General features: G+C 36.9%; 1 protein-coding gene across 1 annotated transcript in view; it reads left to right on the top strand.

Moving 5' to 3' along the window:
• The first annotated feature begins 2,448 nt into the window (after positions 1–2,448).
• tnn (tenascin N) overlaps positions 2,449–24,338 on the top strand; it is a 32,849-nt gene continuing 10,959 nt past the window's right edge. The window contains exons 1-10 of the mRNA XM_018093591.2: positions 2,449–2,519; positions 7,801–8,162; positions 10,948–11,508; positions 13,758–14,132; positions 14,511–14,774; positions 16,348–16,533; positions 17,002–17,091; positions 19,353–19,616; positions 20,693–20,820; positions 22,290–22,422. Of these exons, the coding sequence (XP_017949080.2) occupies positions 2,482–2,519; positions 7,801–8,162; positions 10,948–11,508; positions 13,758–14,132; positions 14,511–14,774; positions 16,348–16,533; positions 17,002–17,091; positions 19,353–19,616; positions 20,693–20,820; positions 22,290–22,422 (2,401 nt within the window). The 5' untranslated portion in view covers positions 2,449–2,481. The remainder of the gene's footprint in view (positions 2,520–7,800; positions 8,163–10,947; positions 11,509–13,757; positions 14,133–14,510; positions 14,775–16,347; positions 16,534–17,001; positions 17,092–19,352; positions 19,617–20,692; positions 20,821–22,289; positions 22,423–24,338) is intronic.

Raw genomic sequence — 24,338 nt, forward strand, 5'->3', positions numbered from 1 at the left:
TGGCGGTCTCTTGTGTTCCACCACAGGGGAGCACAGGAAGAAACACATATACCATTCTTTCTCATGGGGCTGTAGTCATACAGGTGCATGTAAATGCTGAATGCAGGTGGAACATAGCATGATGCTTTCCACATGCATTTGGCGGTTACAATCACCTGCGTAACTACAGCCACATATGGAAGAATGGAGTGTGCTTCTTCCTTATCTGTAAGCAAGCTCAGATAAAAATGCTCGTCAATACGAGAACTTACTCTGTAGCATAGGCCGAGTGCTGTATCTGATAGGAGGATGCGCTGACCACCAAACCCAAGCACAGATTACAAACACTGCATTTCAGGCAAGCTAATTTCACACTGTTTAACACTTCCAAAACATCTCCAATTCCTCTCCCTGTAATGTATTACCTGCCTTTTATCTTAAGTGTCCAACTGCTGTGTTATCCCTTGGAAAAACTTTTTAGGGCAGTCTTTAGCTACAGATTTGCTGGATACCCTGGTGACTAAATGTCTCCATATGTTCTTTATTGCACCTACTAATTGCCACACGCCCACAGTTAATTAATAGAAGGGGGTTGTGGGAGTACTCCAAGGATGATAATAGTACAAAAGTAAAGTATAATGGAATTTTGTGTATTCAGGGGCTTAAATAAGGGGGCCCACAAAAAAAATGTCAGAGCTCCCCCCACCTCCACAGACTCACTCATTACCCATGATACAAGCAAAATGATGATGAACCCACAACCCTCTCATCCTACTGCCCCAGCCCCCTACATACAGAAATGGGGGAGATTGACCAAAGAACATTACAGGTTTTCCAATTTGTTATTTGAAAGAGCAAATATGTTTAAACAGAGGGCATTTTGTTAGCAGTTTAGTAACATAAAGTAGATGCAGTTAACTGATATTCAGAGCTCTTTATTTCTCTCTGCCAACTAATGGTTAACTAGTTTTCCTTTAAAGGAGAAGGAAAGGCAAAGTCACTTGGGGGTGCCAAAATGTTAGAACAGCACCAGCCCGGAGAGAACAGCACCAGCCCGGGGTAGCTGCAGGACTTCCTCCTTCCTGCTTCGCTCACGTGCGCATGCGCAGTAGAGTGAAAAGCCAAACTTTAACGGAAAAGTCGTCTTTTTACTCTACTGTGCATGCACCGACCACTGGCATTTGCCGGAAAAGGAAGCAGGAAGGAGGAAGCGCTCGCTACAGGTTCTGGTGCTGTTCTCTCCTAACAGGGGCACCAGCCTGGGGTACAAGGTAAGCGATTAAATCACTTGGGGGTGCCTAACATTTTGGCACCCCCAAGTGATTTTGCCTTTCCTTCTCCTTTAAGAAAGGCAGAGGAATGACATAAGTTACTACAATAACTTATGATCTACATGACTTATGATGACTTATTTTACAACCTATACAGAAATATAGGACCCTGCTAGCTTTTTCCATTTCTAGGCCACCCCAAAGCCACTGGATCTATCATCACTATTTGTCAGGGATCCCCAACCTTTTATACAAGTGAGCCACAATTAAATGAAAAAGGTGTTGGGGAGCAACACAAGTATGAAAAAGGTTCCTAGGGTGCCAATAAGAGCTATAATTGACTACTTTATAGCCCCTATTTGGACTGACAGCCTACAGAAGGCTCAGTTTGGCATTATACTTGGTTTTAATGCAACTGATGGCACAACTGGCGCAGCTCTCCATTTGGCTTCATATTAGGAAATGCAAATATATTGTGTTGTGTAGTGTGCACTACTGCTGGGATGTAGTAGTTTGCAGCAGAATGTATTAGTATGCAGTAAATGGCCATTTGTGTCACCATCAAGCAAATGACCTTACACACCAGCACAGGAGTGTATCCAATAAACAGAATAATGCCCATTATGTGCTAATAGGAAACAGATGACTGCAGAGGGAAGACTGTTCTTAGATAAATTGGACTGAGAGACAAGCAGTACACAGAACGGGCTAGTAAAAACATATATAGCCACCACAACTATAACTTGCACAGAAATACACAAGCACAAAGGAAATGTTCTTTTTTTACACACTCCTTTATAGAGTATGCCTTCAAGGCTTTAAAATGATCAGGGGATAAAATGAAATTTTCTTTGCAAGTAAGTGCATTTATATGTCTTTTTACAGGAACATGCAACTTATAGGGCTAGCAACTGTTAAACTACAAAGGCAGTTTCAGGATGCTGAGCCTTGTAGTTAAACAAGGCTGGAGGGATAAAGTTGTAATACCTTGCTTATTAAATATTTCTAACATCAGATTTCTGCTCCATAATTCACAGAAGGTGATACTGGAGAAATGTGTATCTGATAGGAAGGAGAATGGGGAAGAATAAGATCAGAGAGGGGTGGGGAAGGAGAGTTTACAGGGGTTACAATAACCTTGTGACACTTCCACAGATAGAAAAAAGGGAACACCCCCTACAATGATGATTGGTTTACTGTGCTGGGACTGGGGCACTTAAACCTCTGTCAGATGAAGGGAACCAGCAGAACTAAAGCCATCAGACTGAGGTAAGTATAACACCCACAGTGCCCAATGCACTGCTCATATGTACAGTATGGTAGAGAATACATATTGGCACAAATTGTAGAATTTTGTTATTCCGGTTTAGTATCAAACGTTACTTTCATAAAAAGTTTTGCCTCAAAGTTAATATTCAGTTACTTGTTTTATATTGTGTCGTTTAAAATATTGAAAATGCTAATGTTTAAATTTAAGCCTGGATAACGAGCTTTTCTTTTATATTAGACTAATTCAGTTGGTGACAGTGTTTACTGCATTATAGAGTTACAGGTATGAGACCTGTTATCCAGAATGCTTGAAACATGGGGTTTCTGGATAAGGGGGCCTTCTGTAATTTGGATCTCAATACCTAAAGTCTACTAAAACATCATTTAAATATAAATTAAACACAACTGTTTTGCTCCACTAATTGTATCTTAGATGGGTTCAATTACAAGATACCGTTTTATTATTATAGAGAAAAAGGAAATCATTTTGAAAATTTCGAATTATTTGATTAAAATGGAGCTTATGGGAGATGGCTTTTCCCTAATTCAGAACTTTCTGGATATTAGGTTTTCCAGATAACAGACCTGTACTATATTGGGAACTAAGGGGCTCATTTATTAAAGGAGTGCAAAGTGGTGCAGTTTAGTAGATTATTTTACCCACCATAATTAAGAGCTTTCTGACAGATAGGATATAAATGTGCACTTACTCATGATTCACTTGTACATGATTAATGTGGTGCAGCATCAAAGAGCCCTGTCCTTGCTTCCTGGTGAAGGCAGGTGTTAGGTACAAGGCTTCTTTGCTTTAATCTGGCCATATATGCACCAATGTTATTGTACAAAATGAGGTTTTGTTCGATATTTGGTGCATGTATGGTGGATTGATGAGGTGACCGATATCCCAAAAGCTTTGGATATCAGTTGTCTCGTCAATCGGACCGGACAGAAAATGTTGATTGGGCACAGTTGAAGGCCTCCAAGCAAAGACAAGCATTTAGGGCTGAATCATCACAAAGGGGTAGAATCTCTAACGTTCTCTGAACGTTAGTGGAGGATATGAGCGTTCTTTCTTAATTGTAATGTATATGGCCATGTTTAGAGATCACTGCATCTTGTTTTTTTGCACAGTGAAAGAAAATATAGTTCTAAGCAACTTTCCAAAATACATTAAAATTAAAAGCAATATATGTCTGACTGTTTATATTCTCTGCACTACTGGTTTTGACTCCTGAAACAATGCTGCAAATGGGCTGAATTAAAGATCTAGAGGAGAACCGATTCCTGTCACATTATTTTAAGTCAGACCCAGATGAGAGAATAGGGTAAACAAACACTGCTTTCAGCAGCAATTACATTTCCAAATACAGGTATCAGATCTATTATCCAGAATGCTCAGGACCTGGAGTTTTCTGGATACAGAATTTTTCAGTAATTTAGATCTCCATACCTTAAGTCTATTAAAAATAATTTAAACATGAAATAAAAACAAGAGGATTGTTTTGCCTCCAATAAGGATTAATTATATCTCAGTTGGGACTGTTTTATTATTTTTTTTTGCATAAAATGGGAGATGGCCTTTCTGTAGTTTGGAGATTTATGTATTAAGAGTTTCCAGAAAATGGAGCCTGTACCTGTACATAACTTCATAACTAACAAATATTTGAAAATAGCTTAGAATATATTTCCTTTCAATTTCAAGGTGATCCATGGAGCAGACCCCTTATTTAGAAAACCCCAGGTTCCAAGCATTCCAGATAATATGTCCTATACATGTACAGATATGGGACCTGTTTTCCAGAATGCTCAGGGCCTAGGGTTTTCCAGATAAGGGATCTTTCTGTAATTTGGATCTCCATAACTTAAGTCTGATAAAAATCATTCAAATATTGAATAAACCCAATAGACTTGTTTTACCTTCAATAAGGATTAATTATATCTTAGTTGGGATAAAGTACAGGTACTGTTTTATTATTACAGAGAAAAAGGAATTCATTTTTAAAAATTAGAATTATTTGCTTATAATGGAGTCTATGGGAGTTGGCCTTTCCGTAATTCAGAACTTTCTGGATAACGGGTTTCCGGATAAGGGATCCCATACCTGTATAACAGTTGTTTATTGCTTACTGTACAACTATTTTTACCTTGATGTTGTCTCTTTATATATGTAATTCATGCAAATGACCAAATAATGGTATTTTTGATCATCCTGTGGTCATTTTTCTGACCCCTGTTAACATTTCCTCTGTAAATCTGATTTAAGTCTGATTCATGGAACTTTTCCACTTTCTGCCCAATGCTTTTTCTATACATTGCAGCCAATTTTGTCATGATTGATTTAGTGCGTGAGCTTATTTTTCCATAGCTTCTTTGCTAAAATCTGTTTCCCTCCTGTGTTTTATTGGACCCATTGCTTGTGTAAATGTTGCACAATGCCTCATCCTGATTGTCAGGTCGCATTATATTGTTCTTCTCATCACCATACTTTTGTTATTATAACTGGATTACAGGTTGAACATGTTGCTTGTCTTTTTTGAGAGTAATAAATCTGCCCACATAGCTTGGGTTTTTTCAGTAGCACGGGCCGACTTTGGTTGGCTCTGGTGCAAATATGTGCCTCTCTGTCACAATAAATCTGATATCTCCAATAAAATTAAATGAACACAGGTGGAGGTCTGTGCCTGGAGAACTTACAATTTAATCTTTACCATCTGAAGGACAGGGGAATGAATGTATGTACTGTATATTTTTATTTATATAGTGCTAACTGTGTTCACAGTAATAATGCAATAATATATCCGACAGGGATAAATACAAATAATGCAATAGAATTCCTAGGGTACCAAGAGGTGTAAATGAAAGCCAGCTCAGATGTAGCAGATATTTACCAAGCAGTGACACACAACAGTCATTCTCACAAAGAATTAACCCAAAGTACCCTACTTATACCTTGTTTGCAGTATGTAATTTCTCTGTATTAACATCTCAACCAGACACTGGGCAAATTTACACCTGAGCAATAACACATGGCAACCATCAGATGTTTGCCTTCATTGTTCTACTTGCAGCCAGATAAAAATTAATGGTTGCTATGAGTTACTGCCCAGGTGCAAATTTGTCCAGTGTTTATAAATGATCCCCATGTTTTTGTACTTTGCACCCTGCCATCCATGCTGGATGAATCTCTATGGGTTTCTGTGCTCTGTTTTGTAGTACAGAGATATGTGGCTACCCCCATGAATACAGTGCTGCCTGCATTTAGCAGTTCTATATTCATGAGGGATGGACAAGTCATATAGGTGTTTCTACTCCTGTCCCCTGACTTGTATGTTATTTAGATATGTAGATTAAGTATTGGTGGCCAGGGGGCCCTGTACTTACCACCTGCCCTATTTTTTTTAACAATGTATCTGGAACAAGATCCAGAGTGCAGCCAGACCCTTGACAGAAGTGCTTTCTTCATTACCACCGAGGATTGCATTCATACACCCTTTAGTGCTCTTGCACTTCTGTTTGGGGATGTTGTAAATGACGGCTTTCAAACATAACATGCACAAAACTACTCTTACAGTACTTCTTTGTGACTTTAAATAACATACAACATTACAACAGGTGGACTATAGTTTGTTATATATTTATCTTAAGTATGAAAAGTGGAATGTTGTAAACATATTTTATTGTCTAGCTGCACTGCAGGTGTTTGGTATGGATAAAGTTATATATATTTTACTATTATATATGTTTATGAGTTGCAGGCGCAATATCTGGTGTACAAGGGGAATGGAGTACCATGTTTGAGGGTATACAGTTGTGTACTATGGGCTTTTTTAATTGTGTGAACTTACATTATTTTGTAAAATGAAAGAAAGGTCTAAATGATAATAATATAATATAAACCAGTTTTGAGTCCTTTCCACAACCCGACCCATACACTATAAGAGGATATAGCAGGTGGATCAGTGTGGTTCACACTCAGGCACTACCTGCACAATATGTGGCCCCTCTGGAACATGAGAGGCCACGTCTCCAGGTAAGTGGGCTTAGTGGTATTGAAGTTTTAAATTAGTGCTTAGCGTTCGACTTAGATACAGGTGAGTGATATGATTTAATACAATTTGGCATTGTGCCATGTTTGCCAGTTTTAGTGTTTCTAAATATTTTAAGTTATGAGGATCCAGTGGCGTAACTACCAATCAGTAGACAGCACAAATGCAGGAGATAGTGGGGCTTAGGTGATTGCTGGGTCTGCTGTATGGTTCTAGCTCCAACCATTTTCCCATGTCCAAGTACCCACCAGCTGCACACATGCGGGCCGGGATCCCAAATGTTACGCCACTATATTTGAAACAAGGGTAAGAATAAACAACTTGAGCTGAGTAGCATTTCCAGCACCACAATGGATGTTTTTAGAAATAAAACAGTCCTGGCATTTCAGATTACTCTCTCAGTGAAACCGCCAGGTCCAGTGTTTTGGCATAAATACAAAATGGGATCAATGCACATTCCCTGGTCCTCTGGTTTTTTGTTACAAGGTGTTGATCATATAATTGTCAAAACAAATGTGATATTGTCATGTTTTGGCAAAACTGAATTTTGGGAGATTGGATTCATCTCTAAAGCTGGACAAAGACTTAAAGATCTGATTATTTCTATGCCCAAAGATCTCATCATCTGGCCCATGGACCAAAAATTGGATCATACTTTGGGCCTATTGTAACCTGTCGGAAGAGGATTGTATTAATGTTCTCTGCAGTCCTTGTACAATAGTACTTTCTAGCCTACCTGATATGTGTCAGGCAAGCTGTCAGGAGGGCACCATACATGGGTTCATAAGCTGCTAAATTGGTCTGGTGGGGCCTGAGTCAGCGGTTTTATGGCTACCTTTATTCTAGCTAGCATTCACCATCTCAATTGTGATAAGAAATAAATAAAGTATATTTCTCCTACTACTGCACATTTAATGAAAATACTGTGATGTTTTAGTACATGCTAGTTTATATGCCATTTTGTTATTTAAAAAAATAAATGTGCCTTTATGTAGATTGTAGGTTATACCACAAACATAAGTATATCACACTGAAGCACAATTCTAATTAGAAAGATTAAAGTAAAATGTAAAAAATAGGTACCCAAATATATTTAGGGAATAAATGAATGAAATGCAGAGTTCTTGATACATTCTCACTCTCAATGTCTTATAGATGCAATTTCTTGTCATTCATATTTAAGATGATATTGTATGTTTCATTAATACTACTGTTTTTTTCCTTGTTTAATTAAGGAATTCAGGAATGGACATTATTATGTCTTTCTGGGCGGTTTTGGTGTTTCTCTTGTGTGCCCCCCCTTATCTGCTGACTTCTGCTGCTGCTATAAAAACTACCCAAATTGATAATTGTAGCAGTGAGAAAGGCCTCACATTTACCCATGTGTATAGCAGCCCTGGCGAGGAGAATGAGAAGCTTCAAACAGTGCATTCAGATGAGCAGAATCTTGTCTTTAGGCATTATATCCATCTCCAAAACCCTGCAGCAGACTGTGAGAAAAACAAGCTACTTAATGACCTGCTGTCCAGACTACAAGCTTTAGAAGTGGAGATGAAAGAATTAAAGGAGAAGTGTGATGGGTGCTGTGGAGGATCAGGTACAAATATTTTTAGATTATACATAACATTATGCATGGACTGTTTTAAACAAAAGGGAGTGCTATTGCTATTTAGAGGAACAAGGTTGCAGGTTTACATTACTGGTAAGGCCCCAGTTTGCCTGGCATTATTCCCATTTAATACTACATCCTAGTGTCCTGAGCATTTTCTGTATGGACTCAAAATCAGTGCCGTAACTATAGGGGGAGGTCTACTTCCTCTATAGGTCTAATAAGTCCTCCCTCCTTTGCTGCTCTCTTACCTACTTAGTGCAAGCGGCCCAAGAGTGGGGACACAGGCAGGTGGGTGGAGGGTGTGAGAGGTTAAGGAAAAGTATTCACCTTGTATACATATTCTGTGTTTTGTTCTGCATAGAAATTAGGAGGAATTTTAAAGAAGATTAGATGATCCCCTCTGAGAGTCACAACTTTCTTGCACAGGGCATGCCTAGATCATTATTTTATCATCATGCCTACCCAAACACACATAAAGCAGGGATAGGAGAAAAGGGCATAATTATCTCTGCTAGAAGAATGTGGTCTAGAACTTGACATGGGTTAAGGGAAGTGGAGAATCAACAGCATGACCATAAGAAAGGGTTTTAGAGACCCAGCTTGGGCTTGTTTTTTCACTTCTCCTATCCTTAAAGAAGAATCAAACAAATAAAAATTAATATATTTCATATTTTATATATTGTCCATATTTATATATTGAGTCTTATTGCACCAGCCTAAAAGTTCAGTATCTTTATAGTAGTAATGACCCAGGCCGTCAGGAGCTCCTTATCTTGAATTTAGAAGTGTCAGTGCCACTCACATGCTTGGTGTGCTCTGGGAAACTGTTGAGAAGCTAAGCTTAGGGGTTTTACAAATCATCAAGTAGTTTGCCTGTGAAATAAGCTGACGCTACAGAAACCTACATTGGGTTTTTACCTATAAGTGCAAAAGGAATACTCCAAACAGAATCCCAAAGTTCTGGTTTAGAAATAGGTTTGATATCTAGATTGCATCTGCTTTTTATATATATATATATATATATATATATATATATATAGTACCCTGTATATTCTATCTATATAGATATTCTAACATCTATATTAACATGATGTATCCGTTCTGTGTTTATTACACTCTTGAATGAGCATTTGCTTCATACCTATGGATTGTATTACCAGTGAGGATGAATTAGATTTATGCAGTGCCATGAATTTTTACACTGTTCTTATGCTAATGTTTCTGTTGTCGAAAAGATGTCTATGCCAATCTTGGTGTGTTCTGAGGCCCTGTTCAAAAGTGCTGATGTATCATTTGCTTTACTTTGTGTTACCTTGTGGGAGTACAAGGCTTATGGGAGTACTGCTTAGCTTTTTTTTCTGGCCTGCCTCAGAATAATGTGTACATGTGGATAGGTATTCAGATTAATGTACTTTCATTTCTCTTGCAAAGCAGCCATTCTGTAATTCTTTATAAGATTTATCTATCAATAACAGCACATTCTGTCACATTGGCCATGGGCTGTGTTGGAAAAGCAATGTTAAAATCACTGCCAGCTATGTTGGAAAAAATACACCAATGCAACACAATTACAGTTGCTAATTTGGGAGTATCTAGTGGTTTATGGGTGAGATAAGGAGAGCAAATGGGAGAATAGAAAAGTGAAATCAAAAAGGAGACTAAAATCAGTATTTTGGATATTGCTGAGGGCAGTTGAAAATTTAAGAAATGTGACTACTGCACTACTTTTTGCTGTGCGGTACTTTTTTGATGGACAGCAATGGTCTTGATGCAACTGCTACTTATTTGAAGCGAATGCAACTTTTTGACACAGTTGCAACTTGTTCCTCACTCTGCAAATTTTTGTTGTGGCAAATTATTGCGCCAGTTTCGAGAAAAAAAATTGCCAATGCCAAAATGCGCAATATTGTAGGGAATACGTTTGTTGAAAAAATTCGCTTATCACTACTGGGAGGCCATAGAAAGAACAGAATGGACAGGTCCAGGGATCTAGAATTATATTTCTTTATAGACTTTCAACAGCCTTTTCTCCATTATTTAACACATTTATAACTGGTACAGCCCCTTTCTAGAAACATTTTGGAATACAAGATAACATGTCTTTATGGTTAAATGCAAAAGATCATCAACTTTATAAGTTTTGGGGATATAGGTGAGAGAAGGGCTCTCTGCAACTCCTATCCTCTCAGTCCTCAACCTTTCCAGATATTTAGCCTCAATCAATTCAGTGAGAAAATTTTTTTTATTGCTATTTAGTAGTAAAAAAAAATATTATTATAGTTTTAATAAATGGACTGTATTTTCTGTTGTTTCTTTGCATGCTCTGTTGCTCTGTTGTTGCTCTGCATGAGTGAATTTTTTCACCAGGCTGCAAATTTCTGCATTTCGCCACTGGAAAATTGTTTCACAGAACTGCTGCAAAAAAGTTGTGGTTGTGTAAAAAAAGTCATGGTCGCATCAAAAAAGTCACAATTGCTTCAGATAAGTCATGGCAGTGGCAAAAAAGTCACAGTTGTGTCAAATAAGTTGTGTTAAAAAAAGTTGTGCACAGGGAAAAAAAAGTCAAGTGCGTCAAAAAGTCATGCAGTAGCTGCCCAAGAGCAGACCATGCCCAGATTTGGCCAGAATATAATGAATAATGATAACTCTTTCTAGTAAGCTTCTTTTCTATTGTTACATAATATTTAGCAGGAAAATTAGACATTTGCCCTGTGTACAATTTTATTTTGAGCAAAGAATTTTTCTAATATCTACATTTTGTCTTTTTCAGGGGCCTGCCATAACTGCAATGGACATGGAAGGTTTCTTCCACAATTGGGTCATTGCCAGTGTGATGAAGGCTGGGAGGGGGATGACTGTTCTACAAAGAGTTGCCCTAACAACTGTGCAGGGAATGGGAAATGTATTGATGGTGTTTGCCAGTGCGCACCAGGCTATAGTGGTCCAGACTGCAGTGAGAAGGTGTGTCCCTTTGATTGTGGTAAGTATGGAACATGTGAAGATGGCTCCTGTAAATGTGCAGAAGGGTACACTGGCCCAGCATGTAGAAAGAAAAAATGTCCCTTCGACTGTGGTGAATTTGGGACTTGTGTTGATGGTACCTGCCAGTGCTCAGAGGGGTACACTGGGCCAGCATGCAGAAAAAAGAAGTGTCCTTTAGACTGTGGTGAACATGGAAAGTGTATTGATGGATCTTGCAAATGTTCAGAGGGATACAAGGGCGTGGACTGCAAAGAAAAGAAGTGTGCTGTTGACTGTGGCCCCAATGGACGATGTGTTGATGGACAATGTGTTTGCAACGATGGTTTCATGGGAAGCAGTTGTTCAATAGGTGAGATTTGCTTAATTCTTCAAAAATTAATTTCCAAAACTTCAAATTGTTGGACAGTCCATTGCTACATATTGCAGCTACTGTTTCAGAAAGCTCTTCAACGGTCTTTAGTCTAAACTGAACTGAAACTCATTTTTTATTATTATTATTATTATTATTATTATTATTATTATTCCATAATAAGACTACAGGGGGAGTGTAGCAAGTGTGGGTTTTTCTTTAATGTTTTCTGTTGAATTTTTCAAACAGATGCAAATTGCATGATGTAGTTGAGAAAATTGCCTCTGGTTCTTCCTGTGTCTGCATTCACAGTTGCAGTCACATAAAGTTCTGCAAGGAAATAGCAGTGCTCGATCTCATCTAAGCACCTCCACTGGGTCATCCAATGGCAAGGTGGCAAGTTTACTTTTTTCAGTACTGGATGAAAACATTGATTTCTCAGGGGCTTCTAGCAGCATAAGAACATTAAATCTCAAAAGTACTTCAAGTATAATACATCTTAGGGAACTGTGTGGGTAAATATAATTTATTGGGAAGAAACCCCGAGAGCAGAATATTATAGGCACATAAACAGTTGTGTTAACTCTATCAAATCCAAAAACTTAGTATTGTAGAATAATGCGATAGTATGAAAAGATCAGTATGATCAATATTTGATAATGTTGTTCCAGATCATTAGAAGAATGTAAAATTATGGTGGGAAAATTACCATTCGCAAAAGCCAATATCACATTCCTTTAACATAATTCATATTATTGTACTGCATTAACATCATTAACTGGCATTTAAATGTAAATAAACTGATAGATGAAAAATTGCACCCTTCACATGAGTAAAATGGAAGAGCACACACAGCTGAAAGGACTGGCTAGCAAGAAATGCTTTCTAGAGGCATTTAAAATTGTATATGTAAACAAATGTATTTTTTAGCAGTCATCTCAGTGCATTGTGCCTGAGTCTGAGCTTTCAGAAGGAGCCAGCGCTACACATTAGAACTGCTTTCATATAACCTATTGTTTCTCCTACTCCCATGTAACTGGAGGAGTCCCAAGCGGGACTTGGATTTCTTACTATTAAATGCTATTCTGATATCTACTGGGAGCTGCTATCTTGCTACCTTCCCATTGTTCTGCTGATCAGCTGCTGGGTGGAAAAGAGAAGGGGGTATTATCACTCCAAGTCGTAGCGCAGCAGTAAAGAATGACTAAATTTTATCAGAGCACAGTGAAATTTTTTACATTTTAAATTGAATAAAAAAAAATCTGTTTGTGTTTGCAGGATTCTGCTGGAGAAGCTCTATTAACAATGCATTTTGAAAAAAAAAATGTTTTCCCATGATAGTATTCCTTTAAAGAACGGGGTTCTATTTATAATTTATTTTTAAATGATAACAGATATATTTAATATTCTATGATTCACCTACTCTCCTTAGAGAGTAAAATATGTATGAGAAAGCTGAGGAATATGAGAATATGCATGCAGTTGCTGTCTTCCATCTATGTTTTACTTCTAGGAGTAAAAAATGTTTTGAGCAACACAGACACTAACAAATATAACAATTTACTATTGACTTTTTTTTCTAATTAGGTGAGTAAACGTTAAAAAAAAATGTCGAATTCAAAATAAGTGTTATTTTTTGGTTTTATCTGTTAATGTACTGGGGTTTATAATCTAATGCAACCATTTATTTTTATATTTTATTTTGTTTCCTTATCTATGTGTTTCAAACCAGCAGCTCTGCTCAAGCACAACAGAAATGAAAATGTAAAATCTTAATGGATAAATGAATGTGAAAAACAATTACCCTATTCTAAGAACTTTATGTAACATTTTATGTGAAGCTGAAAATTTGGGGTGAATTTTAATAGTTGATGATTGTGATTGGAGTGCTAACCCAATTGGAAACTATTTAATCTATAATATATTAATATATAATAATATATAATAATATATAATATACATATATATATATATATATATATATATATATATATATATATATAATATATCTATAATATTACTCTTAACAATACCTCTACCACTTTAAAAATCTGCTTGCTTATATGAGATAACCTTGGAAAGGTATTAGAACCATTGGAAAGGAAGGCATATAATAGTAGAGCAGTTTTGAGCTCCTCTCACCCAATCCTATTAGAAATGGAATATAGATTTCCCTGTACTGAAATAAAATAATGTGTATACAGATTGTTAACTGATACCTGTTTCTATTTTTTTTTAAATTCTATTAGAAATCGCTAGTCTCTGCAGTGGACACGGCAAGTACCTAATGGACACTGGTGGTTGTCAGTGTGATGATGGCTGGGAGGGAACTGACTGTTCACAGAGAAGTTGTCCAAATAATTGTGACAATAATGGGGTATGTGTTGATGGAGTATGCCAGTGCTTCAGTGGTTACACTGGCCTAGACTGCAGTGAGAGGGAGTGTCCATTTGATTGTGGAGAGCATGGCAGTTGTGTTGATGGAGCTTGCAAGTGCTCAGTTGGATACACCGGGCTGACTTGCAGAGAAGAAGACTGCCTTGTGAATTGTGGTGAAAATGGGCGCTGCGATGGTGGCCAGTGCTTCTGCGAGGAGGGATTTATTGGGGAAGATTGTTCTGAAGGTAAGAATCCATAGGTTTCAATAGTTTTTTGTGTTGGATTCAGGTTTGCCAAATTTATGTATGAATGCCAGTCTGACCAGATCAAAGAAAAAAAGGAACTAGAAACAGAATTACTTCTTAAGATCCTTCATTTAAATACTTTTGAGACCTATTATATATAATGTTCTGTGTTTTACAAGCCATTCTCGTCACATTCCATAGTTATAAAAAAGCATATGGAAAATGAGCAGAAAGAAAATAAGGGTTGGGCACTATAAAACGAAAGTATTCCATATATGGGTAGAAAGTACATATTTGCTGTTCAGAGTTTAGATTCATTTATTTATTGCTATTACTATTAATTAGTTAATTACTAGTGCATATCCTTTTCCTCTTCAGTGATTACAGTGCAGAATTTACATTTGATCAGTGCTACAGAGGATTCACTGAGCATCGCTTGGGATATGTTGCTTGAAGTGGATTATTACTTGCTTGTATATTACCCCTTGGACAATGAAGGCTTAAAAAAGGAAATACAAGTATCTGTAGACAAGGATACATACCAAATCATGGGTTTGAATCCTGGTACCAAATATAAGGTGCTCATGTACAATGCAAAGAATGGAGTGACCAGCCAGCCAGCAGAACTGCTTGCCAAAACAGGTAAGAACAGGGAGATAAAAGGCAGTGTGGAGTGGGGTCATAGCCAAAGGGAAATATTTGCTTAATAAACATCATAATCCAGTTTTGGATAGTTTCTCTAATATATTCATTGTGGAAAACTGACATTTTACACTTCAGTTTATCTTTCTGCATAAGTAGGACAAAACAAAAAGGCAGTATTTATTACAACAAAAACAACAGATAACAATAAAAACATTTCCAAGAACATCCATTTAAGTAACTCTAGTCTTTTTCATTTTTAAAATGTTATTTATTTTCATTGGCAATTAAAAGGGAAACTATACTGCTGCATATTACATTTCTCTTCAAAAATATATCATATGAAGCAGCCCACATGTAAAAATATTCTTTTTTGGTTGTACGTGCCATTGTATGATCCTATTTACTAAAGTCCTCCATCTGACTTGGGGGCACTGTGCTCAAACACAAGCCAAGGGCAAGCGTACATGCTAGGCTATATCAGCCAGTGATTGGACAGAGCTGTCAGTTAATCAGTGCATAAAACACGGAACATCACAAAATTTTGTCTTAAGGTGAGAGATGTAAAAGGGCAATATTTACTGATACTCATATGCTAATACTGTATATTGGTTATATATTGGTTTAGATTCTTTAATAGGGTACTTATCATGATATGAATAGTTGTAATATAAATATTTGTCCTTAACATATAGTGCTTAGTATAAATTCTAACCATAGGCATGGCCCTTTTTATAAATGACCAAAAGGGGTATTTGCCAGGGCCAACAAGGACAGGGGGCTCACTAGCAGATATTTTATCTGCTATAACTTTTGACAGAAGCCTCCTGCAGATATGGCAAACACCGTATTTTAATTCTGTAGAAGAGCTCTACAGAATGGTTATTTTAATTTATTTGCTTTTTTCTTGTTGAATCAAAATTTTCTTATTTATCTTCTCCCATTGCTATTGGTGCAGTGCAGCACACCTGGTAATCATATCTACTTAAGTAAGCACAGACCATGTCTTCGCTTCTTGCCATATTATAATGAAGTTCACGTGCTTGAGGGTTTTTCCATCACAAATTTCTTTTTCCTAGTATGGAAAAAAATTAGCTGGGTTGAGAAAAATGAATATTTATCTCCCCCACCTCTCCCTGCCTAAAAAATAAAGTTCACAAAAGCCACAAAAGACAGTGATGTTCTGCAGATTAATTTTATATATTATGGCATCCACGTGAATTGAGATATGAAGAATTATTATAGTTATTGAGAAGATCAGTAGGTTTGGGAGTATTAGAAGTAAATGTTATTTCTCTCCAAAGTATTTATTCATACCCTTACTGCCCATGAGATAAGTGTTAGGGGTTGCTAGTTACTTTCCTTGGACAACTACATTCTTGCCCAGTGGGTACAGGTACAGGAGAGAAAGAGTCCATTTAATCCAGCCCTGTTACACTCACCTCAAGGACAGCGGTGTTTGAGGGTTTTTTTTATACTCCCCTCATGCAAAAAGCCTTTTACAGTGTTGGCATGCAGTGATATTAATGGTTCCTTGGAATGGTTAGAGAATGAATGACTCTTTGCTTTTTAGATAGTATTTCACTGGGGACTCTGTGGGTTGCAGAAGAGACAGAAGACTCTTTGGAAGTAGAATGGGAAAATCCCATTGTAAATGTGGATCATTACAAACTGAAGTATGCTCAGCAGCTGAATGGGGCTGAGAGAGAAGTTATAGTGTCACAAAGCCAAGACCCTAAGAGCAGGTACACCATCACAGGTAAGTTTGTAATGCTTTTATCTTTTTTGAACAAGAGTCAAGCTTGTTACTAGAGCCTTTCCCATCTAAACAGAAGAGAAACATTTAGCAGAATAGTGTACGGATGTCAGCAGTGAAACATTTATGAAAACTTGCTAAAGAATCTGCAAGGTTTTGGTCCCTAGAAAATAATGGCGATAGACAGGTTTAAGCTGCTGAACAGTTTTACTTTGAAAAATGTGAAAAAAATAATTTGCTAGCAGAAAGGTGAAAACGATATAAATTTCCTTTAGTAAAACCTTTGCTAAATTTAGGTTGCCCTGGTTCAGTAAATGGTCTGCCAATTAAATCATAATGCAGGGGGGGTCATCATTATATCTCAGATTTCTGAACGTATTCCTTCCCTGTTGGGATAAACTATAGACAGATAACCATTAACTCATAACATACAAAAAACATACATGATTAAATCTTTGATTTTATGTTCAGGTCTGCAGCCTAGCACATCCTATCAGATAAGTGTCCAGACTGTCAGAAGTGGTCTAGAGGGAAAGCCATCTACTGCAGTTGGGGTTACAGGTATAGTATCAAAGAATTATTCCTTTAGCTATTATTGTAATAGCTTATAACTCTATTCCTCAATTAATGTAAGTACTGAAGTGATTAAAAGACCAATGTCACAGACACAATCATGCGGTCATACCTCACCAACTAAATAAATGCATCCATTTTGCATGTATTGCAGCAGAAGGATATGTCTTGGCCTTCCTGCTGCATCCTCCACCTGTTTCTTCCTTCAGCGTGTAATATACAAATGTATTTTCCCCTGTGGTTTTCAGATCATATTGGCTGCTGAAATATCTTTAGAGTGTTGTTTTCTTGTTTTAGGATTTTCCATTAAACAGCACTATTTACACAGCCATCTCTTAATTAAATCTGTCTGAGAATGATTAGAAACAAACTGCAAGATTACACTCTAAATCTCTGCCTTTATCTAAATGTAAATCTCCTGTATTTTACATTTCCGTGTGCTTTCTTGCACATTATTTGTATTTTACTTGTTTCTTCAATTTTCATAAATCACAAATAAAGAGAGCCTTAACTGCAGCCCTAAATATGTCAGTTGCATAATTCACTGTCAGATAATGGTGCAATGTTATAAACCAAACACTAATCTCCCTTCCATTCTCCTTGATTCACAAACTCATTCCCAATTCACATATACAAAGCCTCGTATACACTGCTGATTTTTCTTTGCTTCTTTTTTGCATTGAAGAGCTTCAGACTGAAGTTGCATTCTTAGATCAAAGAATAATGGCTACTTAGTGGCTGCTCAGGAAGTACTGCTCCCCTGTAAATATCCTAAAACACACTGTACATATTTACATATTAAAGGAACAGTAACATCAAAAAATGAAAGTGTTTTAAAGTAATTAAAATATAATGTGCTGTTGCTCTGCAAAAAACTGGTGTTTTTGCTACAGAAAAGCTACTATATAAATAAGAGAAAAGGCACAGGTTACATAGCAGATAACTAGTAGATAAGCCCCATATAATGGGGGTTTGTCCGTTACCTGCTAAGTAACCTGTGCCTTTTCTCCTTTGAATGGCTGCCCCCATGGCTACACAGCAGCTTACTTATATAAACTATAGCAGTCTTTCTGAGGCAAACACACCAGTTGTACCAGTGCAGGGCAACAGTACATTATATTGTTATTACTTTTATACACTTTTATTTTTTGGTGTTACTGTTCCTTTAAAATAATACAAAATCCACAATAGAAGGTACACTATTTGGTTAATTGTACCTTACTCTTATGTGTCACACATTAATAATATGAGGTCTTCTGTATCAGTAATATATTAGCTATCATACAACTGGGCATTTGACATCTTATAATCCTATAATCGGTGTCCCTGCACCTTGCATATTTCAGAAATATTTAGCTGTTATGCCAGCATATGGTCTAGTTCAACACACAAAGAATATATAAATAACATTCAAGACTAAACCACCATTTTTCTCATGATGATCAAAGCTTTTAATCATAATCCTTTTTGATGCTACGTTGCCGTATTAAAGTTTCCAGCCTGTCTGCCATGCCATCTCATCCAGCCCATTATTCCATGCTGTTATTATTTAGTATAAGGTATCAATGTAGAAGGAACACAGGATGATTTACACCTAATGAAGTTCTATCCTACTGACTAAAATTAGAATTCAATTCAATAATATTGTTTTGGGGTTAATTCACTAATATAGGTGTTAAATTGCATTAGTGTAGTGTAAGGTACCGCCTCTTCCCTACTGCAGGTTGATCAGGGCAACAGCATTCCTTGCCAGTATGTCACTGAATTCTGGAACCTTGCAGTGCTGAGCTTGGTAGAGGTTGTGCCCAAGACAAGCTGGCGATCAAGAACTGCCCCCCCCCCCTGCACACTAGTGCCAGCAATAGAGTGATGGGGGTGTGGGTGCAATTTGCAAAAAGCCCATCTGACAGACAGAAGCGGTACGTGGCTTGTGCCCCCAGCATTGCGCACTAAGAAACCTTGCTTTTCTCCTTCTCCAGAGGAACCTATGTAGCTCAGTGGTACACATGAAAGTGAACATAAACAACAATCCAGTAGTTCAGCTGAACTTATTCTAGCCCCTTTGCATCTGTACTATATTGCTAGTTAATATATAAGCCACTTAATAACGCTTGGCATTTTACCTTTATGAATGCTCCAAATACATATGGTTGGTTTTATTTTAAAATATATATATTGAATATAAAAATAATCAACTATTTTCATATTGTCCTTCATATTTTAATAACCTATTCATACTGTGCTTGCAGGGATTGATGGTCCTAAAAATTTAGTGACCACAGAGGTGGGTGAGGATACAGCCAGCCTGTCCTGGAAAGGATCCCAAGCAGACATAGATAAATATATGCTGAGATATTCGGCACATGATGGGATCGCTGAAGAGATATCCTTGGGCAAAGAGAAGATTTCAACATCTCTGAGTAACCTAACGCCTGGCACAGAATACATGTTTCATCTGTGGGCAGAAAAAGGCACCCAACAAAGCAAGAGAACCAGTGTCACAGCAGTGACTGGTGAGAAGGGGATTATAACATTTCTGTAGAAGGATAGCGTCAGATAGTTTCTATAGACATTGTGCTTTAAGGAAGGTTGACACTATGGGTTAAGAAAGTGTGAATGTAAGATTTACTGAGTAAATAGAGTTGTTCCATACTCCATAGAGTTCATATTTTTTGGTTTGAATTTGGTGCATCACTTTAACATGACACAATATTATTGTCATTATTTATCATGACCTTTTGTAAAATGTTTATCTTCTGATCCCCTCCCTGCTGCCTCAAAAAAACCAATGTGCCTAATCACTAGGGATTCAGCAAATCCTAGCAACATTTGAAGGATTCGCATTAGGCTGAATTCTTGGGGCAGATATATTAGTACATATCTGAGTGCAAAAAACATGGTTGTGAAAAATTAGCTATTATTGAAAACCATGTTCGTGTTTTTTTTTAATTATTCGCTTGATTTTTTTCATGTTACCTTGAATTTTCAAATCAAATTAGTAAAAAATATAAGATCTTGCCTGCAAACTTGCCATTAGAATCAATTGAAAAGGGATCTTTAGCTTTCAAAGAAATTTATATTTTTTTTTATGTTTTTTGTTGTTGTTTCTACAATTGAGAATAAACCATTTGAGATTTTCCTCATAAAGGGCCACATAATTCTGGTCTGTTTTTTTCCCATAGACTTCAGTAGAGTTTTTCTCAATTAATTGCATCTGGAAAAATCTGGAATTGAATTAAGAGATGCTTTATCATCAAATTGAATCTGGCCCATAATAAAAAAAATGTGGTAAAAAACAATTGTAAAAAAAGAGAATCAAGGAAAAAACACAATTATTCAAGTCTTTTTTCTCATAATCCCCCATAAACCCCCAAGTGTTCAGCTCAACAAAATCTGTCGTGTTACATACAAGTTCTGGATTTACTGAATGCACAATATAGAATAAAGCATTTTGTGGAATATATAGTATTTGCCCAAATCCAAGAACTGTGAATTGCTGCATCCCAACCAGTCTTACACCATCTATACACCATATTCCAATTTTTGCTTTATAAAAAAAAATAACAAATTGCTTTATATATTCCTTCAGAGATCGACCCACCAAAGAATCTGCAATATTCTAAATCACAACCGCAAGCCTCTCTTACCTGGAATCAACCTATTGCACAAATTGATGGCTATGTTTTAGTCTTGGAAGACTCTGATGGAGGCCAGCAGGTATAACAACTATAATGTTAAGTAAAATATAATAGTTCTGTATAATCGACAGGGAACAGATTAAAGTGTTTGTGATGTGCATGTGTTAAAATGCATTAAGTACCATGAATACATTTGATTCCTCACAATATTGTATATTACGAAAGTGTGCTTTAAAAAAATATGCAAATCATATATATATTACCTCTTTAGAATCTTATTACCTCTTTAATGTAAAAATATAAAAAGTAATAAGCATAATATTTGCATATTTCTCTTAAAGTGCAACTTCCTTGAGGGTGCAAATGTCTTTATGGTACCTAATTTGTTTTAACACATGTTTAACAAATGAGCTGTAATCTCATTATTAGACCCATTCATGTTTTAAGAACCAGGTGCTTAATCTGGCCCTAACACCAGCACAGTGGCCATTTTTATTGTACTCCATCTCCTCCAATGATCAAGATTAAGACCTTTAAACTGCAGTTGATCACAGCAAGAGGATTTCAAAAGTGACATAACAAAGCAAGTATAATAATACTTAGGGGCTGATTTACTAAGACACAATTTCGAATCCGAATTGGAAAAATTCCGATTGGAAACAAACATTTTGCGACTTTTTCGTATTTTTTGCGTTTTTTTTGGCGTCTTTACGATTTTTGTGTAAAAACGGGAGTTTTTCGGCATCTTTACGATTTTTGCATAAAAACGCGAGTTTTTCGTAGCCATTACGAAAGTTGCGCAAAGTCGCGATTTTTTCGTAGCGTTAACACTTGCGCGCAAAGTCGCGCCTTTTTCGTAGCGTTAAAACTTAAAAGGCACGACGTTTCGCGCAAGTTTTAACGCTACGAAAAAATCGCGACTTTGCGCAACTTTTGGAATGGCTGCGAAAAACTCACGTTTTTACGCAAAAATCGTAAAGATGCCGAAAAACTCGCGTTTTTACGCAAAAATCGTAAAGACGCCTAAAAAAATCGCAAAATTACCGATCATTACGAAAAAAATGCAATCGGACGCATTCGGCCCGTTTGTGGGTTAGTAAATGTGCCCCCTAGTCTAATATATCTTTAAGAGTTTGATAACCAGTATAGGAAAATGTGTTACCAAATAATTATCTAAAGAAGAAAGTGCCCAACACAATGAAAGAGTACACATGACCTGTCAATCTACATTCACATATATTGTGGTTTACTTAAAAGGAACCACCTACAAACAATTGATTGCATTATTACAGCATTATCAGTGGTTGTGTACCTGACTCAAGGAATAAAAAGACTTGGCTCCATGGGCCCAACTCTACCTTTACCCATCAGTTTAGAAAATGTAACCGAAACCCCCCAAACACAGATGCCACTGTGGATAAAAGCTTTTATTTATATGAGCATAAATATGTACTGCTACAGGCACAGGTTATGGTGACCTTCTAGTAATTCTAGACCTGCGAACATGGTGTTCATCAGTAATTTATCAGGCTTGTCTCTTTGTAACAGGAGATTCAGCTGGATTCTACAGTAAATAATTTTGAACTACAAGACCTGAATAAAGGGCTAAAGTACACAGTCTACCTGCTAGCTTATAGAGGAGACCGTCGGAGCAGACAAGTCACCACCAGCTTTTATACAGGTGGGCATTTTCAAACTCCGCGAGTGTGTACAAAATCACAAGAATATTCTACAACTGAAAAATGTTGTCAGATCAGAATATATACTTTTTGTAGCATTTGACCAAATCCTTAGGGGCACATTTACTAATCCACAAACGGACCGAAAGCATCCGAATGCGTGTTTTTCGTAATGATCGGTATTTTTGCAACTTTTTCGTTGCCGACGCGATTTTTCATATTTTGCGCAACTTTTTCATCGCCGTTACGACTTTATCGTATATTTTCTGCGACTTTTTTCGTTGCGCAAAATACGATAAAGTCGTGACGGCGACGAAAAAGTTGCGCAAAATATTTTCGTTTCCAATCCGATTTTTGCCCATTCGGAATTCGATTTCGTGGATTAGTAAATGTGCCCCTTAGTGTTTTGTTGAATCGAAACCAAGTGGGCAATTCACATTTTAATTAACTTTTAGTATGACGTAGACAGTGGTATTTTGAGAAATTTGCAATTGGTTTCCTTTATTTAGATAAATTACAAATGTGGTACATCTCTTTAACTGACAAAATATTATTGTCATTATATATTATAACCTGTTGCAGATTTTGACCTTTTTCTTTGCTTCCCCCAAATCAATGTTTCTAATTAGCAATAATTAGTCCATTATGCACTAGATCTCTGCCTGTGGTTGTGTGCCACTTCATACTGTAGATTTTATAATGTGTATCCTCATGTCCCAGTGGACCTTGGTAAACCCTGTAGCTATGCTGCCAAAAGAACCTTAATTAATGGCACACTGGGAAGTTTGGGAGATTGTAGCTCAAAAACTTGTCACTAAATCACCTATAATTTCCCATAATGGCATTGTCCTAAAGTATGCTGATCACGATGCCCTCATAACAAAATTAGTAAAGTCTGTGGAGTAACTACCATGCCCATGCCCCCTAAGGGCCTGCCAGAGCAGCAAAATGGAGGAGTTTTCCACTGTGCGAGCATCTGCATCTGGGCCCACTGAAGGTTAGTTATGTTACTAAGTATTTTCCTAATTAAGCAAATTTGTATGGGGTTTATATAGAGTTCCTGGAGCCTTTATTGCTGAGAGGAAAGCATGCCTGACCTCTCATAAATGTGTCATATAGTGAAACCCATTCTGTGTGCTAGAGTTTGACAAAGTTATTCTGCTTCTTGCTGTAAACGATTGCAAAAATAGAATAGCAAATACAGAGGTTCTACCTTACTGTTTAATGATTAAACCCTGGGCTATCACTGGAAATAATGGTAAAGAACAGTTGTTAGCGTTGGATGTCTAGAAGTTCAAACCATGTTGTAATGTGTTCCTAGTGTGCAGGCCTAATTTATTCAGGACAGAAATCTCCAACCATAGCTTTACAACTGTTTTTTGAGTAGTGTCCCAGTGTCCCTAGTAGCTTCATGTGTGTTCCCCATATGTCTCCAATTGCTTCCTGTAAAGCATAGTATCTAGGACTATGGCTTGAGATAAGTTTAGTTTATGACTTAATTTACCATCAAAAAGGTTTCCTTTACGAGGCTTTTAAGTATACTGTGTTTATTAACTGAATTGTGTTTATTGAGCTTTTTAGTATTGTACCATATGTTTTCCATCTTAGGTTACAATATTTAGAGGGTTTATTAGCAAACATAGGAATAAAGTAGCCCTTCAGATAACAAAGCAACATTGGCAATTACCTCAGTGTATTCACCCTATAAGCTAGAGTTGAAGAAAAAAATATGTTCCTTAAGGTTTATCTAGAATGAATCAGTTAAAGGGTTAGTATATTTTATATTGCATCTTCCTGTAAATAAAAATTTTGTGTTCCATGAAAGTACAAGTTGTTTTAAAACTGAACTCAGTTCCTGGATTGTGGTTTGATAACGATTTCCTTAAAGAACTAAACCAACAAAATGAATATGGCTAGA

The sequence above is a fragment of the Xenopus tropicalis genome, chromosome 4, assembly GCF_000004195.4.
Source record: "Xenopus tropicalis strain Nigerian chromosome 4, UCB_Xtro_10.0, whole genome shotgun sequence".
Lineage (NCBI taxonomy): Eukaryota > Metazoa > Chordata > Amphibia > Anura > Pipidae > Xenopus > Xenopus tropicalis.